Source organism: Prionailurus viverrinus, chromosome A2 (assembly GCF_022837055.1).
Source record: "Prionailurus viverrinus isolate Anna chromosome A2, UM_Priviv_1.0, whole genome shotgun sequence".
NCBI lineage: Eukaryota > Metazoa > Chordata > Mammalia > Carnivora > Felidae > Prionailurus > Prionailurus viverrinus.
Genome location: NC_062562.1, coordinates 14,144,224 through 14,158,070, shown reverse-complemented (window position 1 = coordinate 14,158,070; position 13,847 = coordinate 14,144,224). Strand labels below are relative to the sequence as shown.

General features: G+C 43.1%; 1 protein-coding gene across 5 annotated transcripts in view; it reads right to left on the bottom strand.

Annotated features, from left to right (window-relative positions):
* KIF15 (kinesin family member 15) overlaps positions 1 to 13,847 on the bottom strand; it is an 84,962-nt gene that overhangs the window by 914 nt on the left and 70,201 nt on the right. For 3 of the 5 annotated variants that reach the window (XM_047826894.1, XM_047826923.1, XM_047826913.1), the window contains 8 exons: positions 11,763 to 11,909; positions 10,873 to 10,974; positions 10,439 to 10,603; positions 8,590 to 8,699; positions 5,531 to 5,606; positions 5,024 to 5,061; positions 417 to 582; positions 63 to 194 (listed from right to left, as the gene is read on the bottom strand). In XM_047826894.1, the coding sequence (XP_047682850.1) occupies positions 63 to 194; positions 417 to 582; positions 5,024 to 5,061; positions 5,531 to 5,606; positions 8,590 to 8,699; positions 10,439 to 10,603; positions 10,873 to 10,974; positions 11,763 to 11,909 (936 nt within the window). Of the gene's footprint in view, positions 1 to 62; positions 195 to 416; positions 583 to 5,023; positions 5,062 to 5,530; positions 5,607 to 8,589; positions 8,700 to 10,438; positions 10,604 to 10,872; positions 10,975 to 11,762; positions 11,910 to 13,847 lie in introns of those variants that run through there. The other 2 variants (XM_047826903.1, XR_007145684.1) reach the window with 2 other exon arrangements.

Below are 13,847 nucleotides of genomic sequence, written 5' to 3'. Positions count from 1 at the left end.
AAACTTTAATTACACACTCATTCTAAAACCCGGGTTTCTTTAGAATAATTTCCAGAGCTTACCTCGGCGAGCCTGACGTTCTCCTTCTTCAGCCGCACCACGTACTGAATCTTCTGATGGAGGTTCTGGTGACCTACCAACTTTCCATTTTCCTCAGCAAGACTCTCCACCTGCTTCCTTAACATTTCCATCTCCTGCAGGCAGATCAATCCAGGGAGGGGAAAATGAACCACTCTTAATTTTTCTCTTACAACAACATTATTTCATGCCTTCCAAGAGCACAGGGCGTTAGAGGGCCCGGGTTCCCAGGTTTCATGACCAGACATCTCCACGTGTGCTAGAGTGGCTCTGAACCACAGGACGTGTGGTCCTACACGTGTCCTAACTATATGCAAAAAACCAACGCACAAATGCACCTGGAATATTCTCTCCTTTTCTTCGTACAACTCTTCCAGCTTTGATCTCAGTTGTTCCTTTTCTTGGAATGCTTTGGATTCCAAAGTTCTGGTCCGTTCAACTTCCTCAGCCATTCTAAGGCAGTCCATTTCTTTGTTCTGAAGGGCACTCTGGACTTCCTCTAGGCTGTAGCAACAAATATCACTTTGTGGTATTCCAAAGGAACACAATTACAACAGTATTCAAATTAGACATTTTTCACCCAAGCCCAGAATTTTGATTTGAAAGCGTCACAAATTATTCAGCCCTCCCCTACTGACAGCCTAGGGAGATAGCGAGGGCTGCAGATAGGCTTTGTTGTTGTTACTTTACCAAAGACTTTCATTTTGGAAAACTCCTCAAACTATTTCTTAAATAATGAAAATTTAAAAGGTAAACTTTTGGATTCAGCCCATCTGGAGCAAATGTAATTTAAGTATTATGACGGTCTGCATCATTTATTCAAGGCTCCATATGTTAATCATTTTTTTTTTTTAATGTTTATGCATTTTTGAGAGACAGAGCACGAGCAGCGAAGGGGCAGAGAGACAGGGAGACACAGAATCTGAGCTGTCAGCACAGAGCCCAACACAGGGCTCGAACTCACGAACTGGAGATCATGACCAAGCCGAAGTCAGACGCTTAACTAACTGAGCCACCTAGGCGCCCCTATCTGAATCATTTCTGATTCCAAAAACTGGTTCTCAGACCATGGGACCTTCGTCATTTCTTCAAGGATGTGCTATTTAGAATTTATACACTTTTGAAAAGGAACATGAGGAACAAAGTTATCATGGAGTTCTATAGAATTTCACTGTTTTAATAAAATTGTGTGAATCCTAGAGGCTTCCCAAAAGAAACAAATACTTCTTATTGTATTTTTATGCATATGGAATAGAAGGATTATTTAATGACATAATACTCAGAATTTAATATACCACTTAAGGCCAACTAATTTCAGGAGCAGTGTTTTTAGACTACACTCCATGAAACCTCAGAAGAATAGCAGGGGGCGGAGGGCACGGACCTTTCCCCCAGTTCACTTGGAGCTGTTCTCCATTTGTCTTGTGTATTTTGCTCCAGTTTGATGAAAAGGTTCTGAGGCATGGCAGACCCTGCTGCTTACCCAAGGGCCATTCCCTTACTTCCTTGCTTGTAAGAACTCACTTTATGTGGGGAAAAAGGGAAAAAAAAAAAAAGGAGAAGCACACCGAGTTCCCAAGGGTTGGTAAAAAAAAAAAGTAACTGGTCTAAACTAAGCATGGATCTCTCCACCCCACTGCCAGGTACTGGTTTCCTCAGCTTGCTGGAAGTGTTAATGCTGTCCATGAAGCACAGGCTGATTCTTGGGAGCTACTAGGAGCTTTTCCCCGGACAAAAGAAAGCCCTTTTGAACCCACCTCACCATAAGCCGGGATCCTCTTGTTGATGACATCTGGGGCTATGGCAGCCATCTCGTGGCAAAGAGGCCACAAGCAAGGGTGCCAAAAGCAAAAGAATGGTAAGGGTATGGGTCCCTGATGACATTATTGAGTCAATGCACCTCCACACTGCTTGTGGTATGAAATTAAACATCTCGTGCCTACACCACTGTTAGCTGGGAATTGGTTTCCTTATAGCTTTTTAAAGGAGCCTCACATACACAAAGAGATAATAACATTATGGTAAAAATCACTGCTGTGGGTTGGGACCGATAAAACCGGGTGTGCCATTTTCTAGTGCGTGCTTCTCTCGCACACAGTATCTTCTAGAGACAATGTATCACTCGAGACTCTTGGCTACTAGATTATGAAATAAATCACGTGCCAACTTACACAGCTTTTATTCTTTTTGCTAGAAGGTCTAAAATGGGTATTACTTCTAAAATAGCCGTAATTCTACACACTATACAGCTGGATTCTCGTAGATCCTGTAAGTGATCAGTATTTCTATCCTAGCTCTACAACAAACTGTCTGGGAGCCAGTCCCTGAACTGTATGTATGATCCAAGTATGAAACGAGCTCTGTTCCACATCTACACTCTTTGATGCTATAAAACACATGACTGGGTAACAAATCTTTCACAAGATAGCTAGTTTTTGTCAGCTGATCACTAAAAAGAATTTTTGATGACAGATTATATAATCTTTGATGTACTAACTTGGAGCTCAAATAATTAATTGTATGACAGGATTCTAACAAAATTTCTTCTGTTGTCATTTACTTACTATGTGAATAAGATTTCTCAGCACATATAGTTGTAAAAACAGAAAGTAGGAATAGAATTGATACTGAATATGGTCTCATTCCAGAATTAAGTATAACAGAAAAATGAGCTCATTGAAGCAAGAGCACTAAAATGAAATGCGCTGGGATATGCATTTCCAGTGAAATTTTACCAGGTATACTAATTATTTATAAAAACTTATAATAAATTTAGGACACTGTGAGTAATAATTGTAATGAATACTCAATCCGGAAAAAAGACAGCACTAGACCCATATGAATAAAAAAAACACTTACAAATTATTTCCCACTTATATAAATATTTTTGTTGCCAAGGGTACAAAAAATTTTCCAAACAATATGTTAAATTAGGATATAATTCTGTGTAGGTATGGAACCAAAACTCAGTCTGAAAGGAAAAGGAACAATGTACAATTTTAAGTTCGGGGACTTATTCCTGTGTTGCTAAATGGATAGAAAGTAGCAAGTCAGTTGGATACTTTTAAAAGAACACCACCTGAGCTTTATTTCTCTGGCCAGTTCAAGGTGAGACTTTTGATAGGGCAATGGCTGGAACAAAAATGGAGACATGTCAGAAGTGGGATTCGAGCCCACACCTCCATGTGGAGACCAGAAGCGCTGACCAGGAGAAGCAGGAGCTTGAGGCTGGTGCCTTAGACCGCTTGGCCATCCTGATGCCGAGATCTTTATTCCTAAATGGCACTATTTTCAGTATGAGGGAACTTCCATCCTTTCAATGAAAAATTTCAATGATTTCAATGAAATCAACTCAAAAATGTGCAAGAGGGTATACGGTGTTCCAAAAATCTCTTAAGAGGTATATACAAGTGAAAATGTTTGAGGACCTCTGTTCCAGATGAATATCTATTCAGGGTACACTATCTTTCTAATGTTTTACCATTTTATTTAACACCAACGAGTATACTTATTTTGAACTTGACAGAAAATACAGTATACCTTGTTCATCAAAAAAATGAAGCAATTTATGGGGCCCCTGGGTGGCTCAGTTGGTTGAGCGTCCGACTCAGCTCAGGTCATGATCTTGTAGTTTGTGAGTTCAAGCCCCACATCAGGCTCACTGCTGTCAGTCTGTCAGTGCAGAGTCCACTTTGGATCCTCTGTCCCCCTCTCTCTGCCCCTCCCTCGCTTGCACTCTCCCCCGACAAAATAAATAATTAAGAAAAAAAAAAGAATGAGGCAGTTTATAAGATTACATAAATATGAAAACTGTATGAATAAACTAAAAATCCTGTTTACAGAACACATGTAAAGAGACCCAAAGTCAAGGCAAGAAGAAATCAAGAGTATTGATCTGTGGGTCTCAGGGGGCCTCAAGGTTTTATTTTTTAATTAAAAAAAAATTTTTTTTTAATGCTTATTCATTTTCGAGAGCGAGCAAGTGAGAGAGAGTAGGGGAGGGGCAGAGAGAGAGGGAGACACAGAATCCAAAGCAGGCTCCAGGCTCTGAGCTGCCAGCACAGAGCCCAACGTGGGGCTCAAACCCACGAACAACGAGATCATGACCTGAAGTCGGACATTTATTTATTTATTTATTTGTTAAAAAAAAATTTTTTTTTAATGTTTATTTATTTTTGAGACAGAGAGAGAGACAGAGCATGAACGGGGGAGGGTCAGAGAGGGAGACACAGAATCTGAAACAGGCTCCAGGCTCTGAGCTGTCACCACAGAGCCTAGTGCGGGGCTCGAACTCACGGACTGTGAGATCATGGCCTGAGCCAAAGTCGGTAGCTTAACCAACTGAGCCACCCAGGCGCCCCGGGACTCAAGGTTTTAAATCAGAGGAAACCAGATGGCGTGAAAGAGTAACCGGGTCAGTTATACTGTTCTCACCATCCACGAGGAGAAGATTCATCAACTACTCAAGAGAAACTAAGCCTTTCGTGACACTTACTTCTTTTTTTTTTTTTTTTATAATTTAATTTTTTTTTTCAACGTTTTTTTATTTATTTTTGGGACAGAGAGAGACAAAGCATGAACGGGGGAGGGGCAGAGAGAGAGGGAGACACAGAATCGGAAACAGGCTCCAGGCTCCGAGCCATCAGCCCAGAGCCCGACGCGGGGCTCGAACTCCCGGACCGCGAGATCGTGACCTGGCTGAAGTCAGACGCTTAACCGACTGCGCCACCCAGGCGCCCCAACTTCTTTAAGAATTTGTTTGGAATGGCTTCATGTGAGGAGCCCCATTAGCAAGTGGTGTTTAGGAAAACATCTGCTGTGTCGTGTCCACATACTACTGCAGAAGGCAAGAAGTCACCTACCTTGTGGATACAGGAAGTATTTCCTCCCTGAGAGAAGAAAGAGAAGACCAACAAGAACTTCAATTATGAAAGAGTGCACTTACTCTGCTTTCATTTTCAGCATCTCTTCAACTAATTTATTCTATAATAAGATAAAAAAAAAAGATGGCTTAAGTTTTTACTGTTGCTAAGAAAAAGACTGAAAGTAAGCAGTTCATCTCCCTCATGATAATGAAATTAAACCAACACCTTTTTCTAATATCCCAACTGCGCACCCATAAAGGGAGTACATGTCTCTAAGACTTCATGAACTGTGCCCTGGGAGGCCTCACAAAGATGCCCAAAACTTCCTTCTATTCTAAATGCAAAACTGTGTGCAGACAACCGAGCAGCAGACTAACTGTGGAAACACATGAAGACAAATTCGCTCTCGATTATCAGTAATGTCTAAAAACTGATGGTAAGTATCAATCTTAACAGTGGGAATACAGAAAAAACAAGTTTCAAAAGTAAAAATGGTTTCTAAAAAACATATAACCACAAATGCTAAGTATAAAAGCATTTCTTAGACAAGAAAAACAACTATTGTGTAAAAAAAAAAAAAATTGTACCTTAGCAAGTCTTTCTTTGATCATTTCTTCTTGTTCATTCTTCAGTTGTTGATGACCTGGATTATTCTGTTGGCTGCATAGATGAGAAAGGGAGGAAGGGGAAACACTGTTAAGCATATTCGAGTAGCAATTTCATATCTATTGTATGCAGCAATGCCAAATTCTGCAACGAAAAGCTAACTCTGGTGATTAGGCCAAGTTAGCACAGTTCACAATGTGACTGATATATGGGGATGAAATAAGGCACCTCCCATGAATTCAGGATGCCCCTCATAAAAAATGAGGTGAACAGAGCAGGGAATCTAATCAAGGCTTGGCTGAAAGTCAAGTAGAAATTTAGCCAAGAGTGGTATCTTATGAGGCTCAAATGTGAGCAAAAGGGGCTGAGAGATGGGTGGTCCAGAAGTCTGGTGATCAGCTGGGAGGGGGCATCTCTGGGTATGGGGAGGGTACCTTGGGCCGGCCTGGCACATGGAGCCCCAACACTCCATCTGCTTGGATTTCATGGTCAGCTGGCAATTTTCTGATGACACTCTGGCATCCCATGTATGCTGACACCAGGAAGGGGATTCCCTGAGCACCAGACATAAATCTCTGGACGGAAAAGGAATGCTCCTCTATATAAAGAAAATTACATTCTGGACGATGCATCAGTATCATGTGAATTTGATTAATGTGAGTTCATTCCCTGTAAGCTTGACCAGGGCAGGATCATAAATTGAGTGTCTGTAGGCAGCTCCTGGACCAGGGGGACATCCCCCAAGGAGAAGCTGCCTGAATGCCACAGGCTCCTCTAGAAATATTTCTCACTGGGGCGCCTGGGTGGCGCAGTCGGTTAAGCGTCCGACTTCAGCCAGGTCACGATCTCGCGGTCCGTGAGTTCGAGCCCCGCGTCGGGCTCTGGGCTGATGGCTCAGAGCCTGGAGCTTGGTTCCGATTCTGTGTCTCCCTCTCTCTCTGCCCCTCCCCTGTTCATGCTCTGTCTCTCTCTGTCCCCAAAATAAATTAAAAACGTTGAAAAAAATTTAAAAAAAAAAAAAAAAAAAAAAAGAAATATTTCTCACTGATGAGGAAAAGATCGTTTCTTGAAAGAAAGCAGAAGCTCCAGTAGTTTCTTTCAATTAATGAATCTAGCAGCCTAGACAGAAATGGTAATGAGACCTCAGTGAGGAAAACGCCCGGAAGCATTAGGGAAGTGTTTTCTATGCTCTACTCTAAAAGTGGGTAAACTTTTTCCTGTCCGGGGCCAGACAAAATGTTCTAGGCTTTGGGAGCTGTGGGGTCTCTGACACAACTATTCCACGTGGCTGCTGTAATGCAAAAGGAGCCACAGCAGTATTGAAATGAAACAGCGTGACTATGATCCAATAAAACTGTCTTTACCAAACGCGCTGTGGGCTGGCTCCGACCCCAGAGTCAGTTTTCTCCCACTCTAATCTTTCAGGAAGGAGGTTCTGTATGGCTCCTCATAAGGGACATGTGGCTATGAAATAAAGTGTTTTTTTTGTTTTGTTTTGTTTTGTTTTTTAACATTTATTTATTTGAGAGACAGAGAGAGACAGAGCATGAACATGTGAGGGGCAGAAATAGGAGGAGACACGGAATCTGAAGCAGGCTCCAGGCTCTGAGCTGTTAGCACAGAGCCCAACGTGGGGCTCGAACTCACAAACTGCGAGATCGTGACCTGAGCCGAAGTTGGACGCTTAACCGACTGAGCCACCCAGGCGCCCCGAAATAAAGTATTTTTTACCTGTGATTTTATAAATGGGCTAGGAACATTCTATCTTCCATGTTCAAACTAGCTCTTGATAAAAGACAATGTACCAAGTACAATGTTCTTCTTTATTGGGGGCGGGGGGAGGGGTTGGTGAGGAGCATGTGGCCAGGCTGCGGACGACCTGCATTGGAATCACCTGGAAAGGGAAGTGAAATCCCCGGGAGGGGCGCTACTAAAACGAGCATGTCCGATGCTCACTGAAACCTGAAGCATTTAGGAAAGGACTGTCAGCACAGCCACCACTACCGTCTTCCAGTATCTGTTGTCTTCGTTAGGTGTCGGACAGAGCATCTCAGGCCCACTTCCGGGCAGGGAAGGGGAACTGCAGGAGGGGAGAGTGTCTGCCCGAGACCTGCTGGCAGCAGCAGGAACAGCAGGCACCCCTAATCTGGGAAGCTGAATTCAGTAAGGGCCTTCATCCCAAATGGAGACCTCTCTCTGCTTCACTTCAACTTGCTATACGATTTTCCTGGCCACCCTCATCTCTAAGCCCTCACTCAGAAAAGTTCACAGAAGGGCAGGATCATAATTCCGCCTTGTATACCTACTATCTGCCATTTATTGACTGACTCCCTTCTGCCAACCACTGTAACCGGCACTTTATACATGTTATTTTTGGTGTTTAAAACACCTTGTGAGAGAGCTATCATTTTCCTCATTTGATGGCTAAGGAAACTAAGTCACTAGAAGTCAAAAACTGTGCCCAAAGTCACAGGACTTTCAAGTGTCAGCGATAGGACAAAGCCCAGCTGCCTGGGACATACTGCCCTGTCACTAGCAAATACAACTAGAAAGTGCCTTGGCTAAAGGCAAACCACCTGCACAGAGGTACCCAAACCCAAGGGAATGCTCCTCAGTAAAGCTCCTTCCTGCGCAGGAGCATTCCCTGGACCATGAGTCACGAAGCCAAAGAAACTGGGAGGAAATCCTCCCTTTTTCTGCTGGCCCTCTTGAACCTTCTCTGTTGCTTCCCCACCCCAACCCCCTTTTCTTAAAATAGAAGTAGACACTTTGGTTCAGATTTTTCACAGGTTTCAAATTCCTTTCAATAGCTCTACAACAATGCAAAGGTTAACAGAGTAGGTGACATCATGAAGGCCTATTCTCCCACTCAAAAAAGCGACCCCCTCATCAGACCTGACTCCAAAGCAACGGACAGAGCACCCCCTGGACTGAGGGTGAACGCTGCGCATGCCGTGAAACCAATTTCAACCGCTTTCTAACTAACTGTACACGGGCAGGCCAAGATTTAGCCCACAGAGTTCTGGTGGCTCTTTCTCACCTCTTGTGCTTTTCCCTTTCAAGATCATCCAGCTGACTTTGCAGGAGCCAGTTCCTTTCTCTTAGCTGCTCAGCTTCCAGGCGGAGGTTTTCCATTTCACACAACTGCTCCTAAGAAGACAGCAAATCATGTCTTTTTAGAAGACACATTGTAGTAGGTGTTATTTTGCTCCCCAAGGCCACAAATGAGACACATATTCATCTTTTTAGCCCCTTCCTATGCACAGAACACTGCACTGGGTGTCGCTGGATAACAAGTAGACCACGACAAGCTTTTGGGGATTTTCATACCCACAGGGTGTTAAACATAGTCTCTTATCAATAGCACACAATTCATTAAAATGCCTTTATGAAAAATGACGGCCAAAAGTCCATACTTTGATAAATGTTCTATTTGATTCTATTTAATAAATTCTAATTAAAAACAAAACTGATACAGGGAATAGAGTCAGTAATACTGTAAAAACGTTGTATGGTGACAGGTGGTAACTACACTTGCGGTGAGCACAGCATAATGGATGGAACCATGTTGTACACAGTGTGCAACTGATGTGCCACAGCCATTGCTCAAAATCCCCAAGTGAGCTCTAATTTGAAAATCACGGGCATAACCATCCAGAAGAAATAAATGCTTGTCTGCAAGGGGTGTCCTTTTCCATTTACTTCTCCTTGTCCATTGTCCGATTTCTTTTAAGCTGACCCAATTTCCTCTGAGTACTAAAATCATGCCAATCTGGGTAACAGCCACACTCCTCAGCAGATTGAGAGCTGCCCTAATTAAAAAGGCAAGGAGTGATCCCCTCCACGAGGAACGAAGCTTGAGAGACTATCTTTGCATACTTCACATCACTTGGTTACAGGAAGCTAATTCTGTTCCTGAACAAAACCTCGCTCCAGCGCCAAGGCCTCACAGCCTAAATGCGATCTTCTGTGAAGCATCCTATCTACTCCACCCACACCCGTCCACACCTCCACACCACACACCTCCCTCCCCTCGATACTCCTCGAAACACACCCTCCCTGTGCAGAATCACCATAACCCCAAGTCCCTGAGTAAAAAAAAAAGTAAAACAGAAGTTTAAAGGAATGGCAAACAAGAGAAGATTATTAACTACCTGAGACAAAAGCGAATCTCTAGAATATACAGAGAATGCCTACAAATTGTTAAGGGAAAGTCCAATGATAGCAAGACGAGCGAAGGATATAGGTCAGAGAAACAAAACGTGTTCCATCTTACTCTTTTTTTTAAGTTTTTTTTAATGTTTGTTTATTTTTGAGACAGAGAGAGACAGAGCACGAACAGGGGAGGGTCAGAGAGAGAGAGAGAGACGCAGTGTCCAAAGCACGCTCCAGGCTCCCAGCTGTGAGCACAGAGCCCGACGTGGGGCTTGAACTCACGGACTGTGAGAGCACGACCTGAGCTGAAGTCGGACGCTCAACCAACTGAGCCACCCAGGTGCCCCTCCATCTTATTCTTAATGAGAAAAATACAAATTTATAACTGTAGCAAGACAGCGTATTTAGCTATGAAACTGGCAAGGATGTAAGTCAGGCGGCACTGTGATCAGAGCAGCTGGCACAGCCTGTGTTTGACACCATCGTAGAAACAGGGAGATGACGGCTGCAGACTTGGTTATATGGAAATGGGGCTACCGTGAGAGCCTCCAGGGACCGTCAGCCAGGTAGTCTGCAGTCGGCGGGGAGAGGGAGTCTTTTCTGCCTGCCCTTTATTTAGTTCTGTGCCTGTTGAATTTTGTACCCTCAGTAACCATGAAAGATACTGTTTCTTTGGTTGATTTTGGATACTGTTTATTTTAAAAGATTTTTTTTAAAAAAGACGACCCAGTTACCTTCATTCTGAGGATTTCAGCATTTTTGACTTCTCGGTCTTCGTTTAGCTTTGTGACAAGGTGTTGCAAAGAAACCTTAGACGCTCTTCCGTCTTCTATCTCTTGTTCTTGGGTTTCTAGGAGTTTTGCCAAGTGTGTTTGAAAGTGAGGTGGTGTTCTAGGGCTCTAAAATAAAATTAAATTCCATCCAAACACCTGATTAAGTGATATTTTATAAAGATTTCATTTCAAACGAAAACACTTAGCTATTCAGCCTGTCATTCTAATTCCTGTGCAGGTGAAACAAATAAAACACCAGTACCTTTTTATCCAGTAAAGAGCAGAAAAGGTACTGGCAAAAATCTCTTTCTATAAAAACACAGAGCTACAGTCTTAGTAATGTCCACACTTGCAATCCCTCACGAAACCGTTCCATGTCCCCAGAGCACAGGTACCTGGGGATGCTCGGCAGCAGAATCCATTACGTGTTCGAGCTGTCTCATTTTGAAGTTATATTCATTCTTTTTCTGTTCTACTTCCTCTTTCTTCTGGTTTAGCTGAGAAAATCGAACAGATGAAGGTGGCAAGTTAGAACTGGGCACATGGTCCGGTTAGAACAGACAAATTTCCCAAGGTGTGAGGATACAGACTTTTCACATTATTTTCTCAGGCTTTCATTAAATACTGCTTGAAAAGCAGTAAGGTGTTAAAACCAATCCAAACCACAGCAATGCTCACAGTCAGTAGCTGTCGACCCTGCGGCTGCCGTTCACATCCGTAAATGCTGGTTGCTGCTACAACCCTCCCCTCTCCCTCTCTCCCACAGACTTCTTTACACTTTTTTTAAAAAACATTTTTAGTGTTTACTTATTTTGAGAGGAAAAGACAGCATGAGCGGAGGAAGGGCAGAGAGAGAGGGAGAGGGAGAATCTGAAGCAGGCTCCACACTCAGCACGGAATCTGATGCGGAGCTCAATCTAACACTCGTGAGATCATGACCTGAACCAAAATCAAGAGTCGGACGCTTAACTGACAGAGCTACCTGGGTGCTCCTAAAAACAACTTTTTAAAGCTTCGCTGGTAATCAAAGGGTCGTTTGAGGAAAATAAAATGTAAAACAGCAGCCAAAAGGAGGATACAAATCGGCCATAACCTTGCCCCAGAGGTTAGAACTTGCTGGCGTGTTGTCAGGGGGCCGAGGGTGGGCAGAGAGGCAGCCGAGCAAGTCAGAACACACGTGAGCAACCAAGTTGTTCAGAGCCCGCAGCGCAGCCTGACCACCTAAGTGCCCTGTTGGCCCACCTTGCTGTATACAGAGAGAATGAGCCGCGGCACTGGACCTCACCTCGTGCTGAAGTTCCTGGATCAGGGCCTCCTTCTTGGCCATCTCCTCCTGGGCAGACTGCAGCAGCTCTGAGTGCTTCTTTGAGGCCTCGGTGAGCTTGTTCAGTTGCTCGGTGGCATGGGCCAGGTCCTCACAGAGCATATCCCTCTGTCGGGATGATCCCCGCAAAGAAAGATTGCTTTCATAATTGTATACTCCACTAAGGATTTGCAAATCACTAGTATGTGCAAATTGCAAAAGGTTAAAAAGTCTTAAATAAGAACTTTTAACTTTTTTTTTTGCTTATGTGCTAATCCAGTCCAAAGCAAACAAGCAGTTAATTTTATTTATTTATTTATTTATGACATTTACTCATTTTTTGAGAGACAAAGAGAGACAGTACAAGAGGGAGAAGGACAGAGAGAAAGGGAGACACAGAATCCAAAGCAGGCTCCAGGCTCTGAGCTGTCAGCACAGAGCCCGATGTGGGGCTCGAACCCGTGAGCAGTGAGATCATGACCTGAGCCAAAGTCGGACGCTTACCTGACTGAGCCACCCAGTCACCCCATTTAAGAACAGGTCTAAAGAGAAGCATTGCATGAAATTCATACAGGTATCCCAATTGGGGTTTCAGTGCATTCCACCCTTTCGTTTAACACTGAACATTTCCTCTGACCCCCCAGGATCTCAAAGCTGATCGATCACTCTTTCCGTATGAGGACTCCAGAAACAGGTCCCTAGCTTACCTGCTATCTGACCAATTGACTCTAGTCCTTTATACATTAGAAGGTAAATAGCTATAAAGATGGGTACCCCTCAGCCAGTTGGGGAGGGGTTGGGCAGTCACCAGGTAGTGATACATTGTCATAGGCCATCAGAGTTTCAGAGGAGTAGCTTGATGGAAAGTGGCAGAGAGAATTAGAAGTCCTGTGGGTTGCATACATAATTCCTGTGTACACAACATGTAATCGCTATCAAGTTAGAGCAGAATCTGCTTACTCTAACTTTCCAAATGTGCATGTATATATGTACGTATACATATTTATATCACTATAAATATGTTACCATGTATAACACTGCATATAACAGGTATATGTGATATACATTAATATGTGTATCACCTAAAAAAATGTATGTACATATATAAATGATATGATATAAAAGTATGTGGAAAATGTTTGTAATACGTCAGGCAAAAATGCACACACACACACATACTTGATGTATCACAAACACTTTTCCACATATTCATTCTTTTATCACATAATTTTTCATTGGGCGGGCTTGAGTTCATCTTAAGTATGCACCACAATTTAGCCCATCACTGAATACTTTGGCTGATTTGAATTTTTCACTATCATAATGCATTATATTCTCATACCTAGATTCTTTCTTTTTTTTAAATTATTATTTTTTTTAATTTTTAACATTCATTCATTTTTTTTATTTTTTTTAACGTTTATTTATTTTTGAGACAGAGAGAGACAGAGCATGAATGGGGGAGGTTCAGAGAGAGGGAGACACAGAATCCGAAACAGGCTCCAGGTTCTGAGCTGTCAGCACAGAGCCCGACGCGCGGCTCGAACTCACGGGCCGTGAGATCATGACCTGAGCTGAAGTCGGCCGCTTAACCAACTGAGCCACCCAGGCGCCCCTAAAAATTATTTTTTAACACTTATTTATATTTGAGAGAGAGAGAGAGAGAGCGTGAGCAGGGGAGGAGCAGAGAGAGAGGGAGACACAGAATCTGAAGCAGGTTCCAGGCTCCAAGCTGTCAGCACAGAGCCTGGCGGGCTCGAACTCATGAACCGTGAGATCATGACCTGAGCAGAAGCCAGATGCTTAACCAACTGAGCCACCCAGGCACCTCCCTACTGGATTATTTCTTTAGGCTAATTTCTAAAAAGTGCAAACTCGAAGCATATGCAAAAAAATTAAGGCTGTGTATTACTAGACCACCTCCCCAAAGGCTGAACTTAAACTTCATCACAAGTGTCAGTAATCACCCTTCTCTGCATATCTTAATATTTACTAGCTGTAAGATCAAACAGTAGCTTTGTGCTTAATTTCACATTTCTTTTAGCAAGGTTTCTAGGCCACTATCTT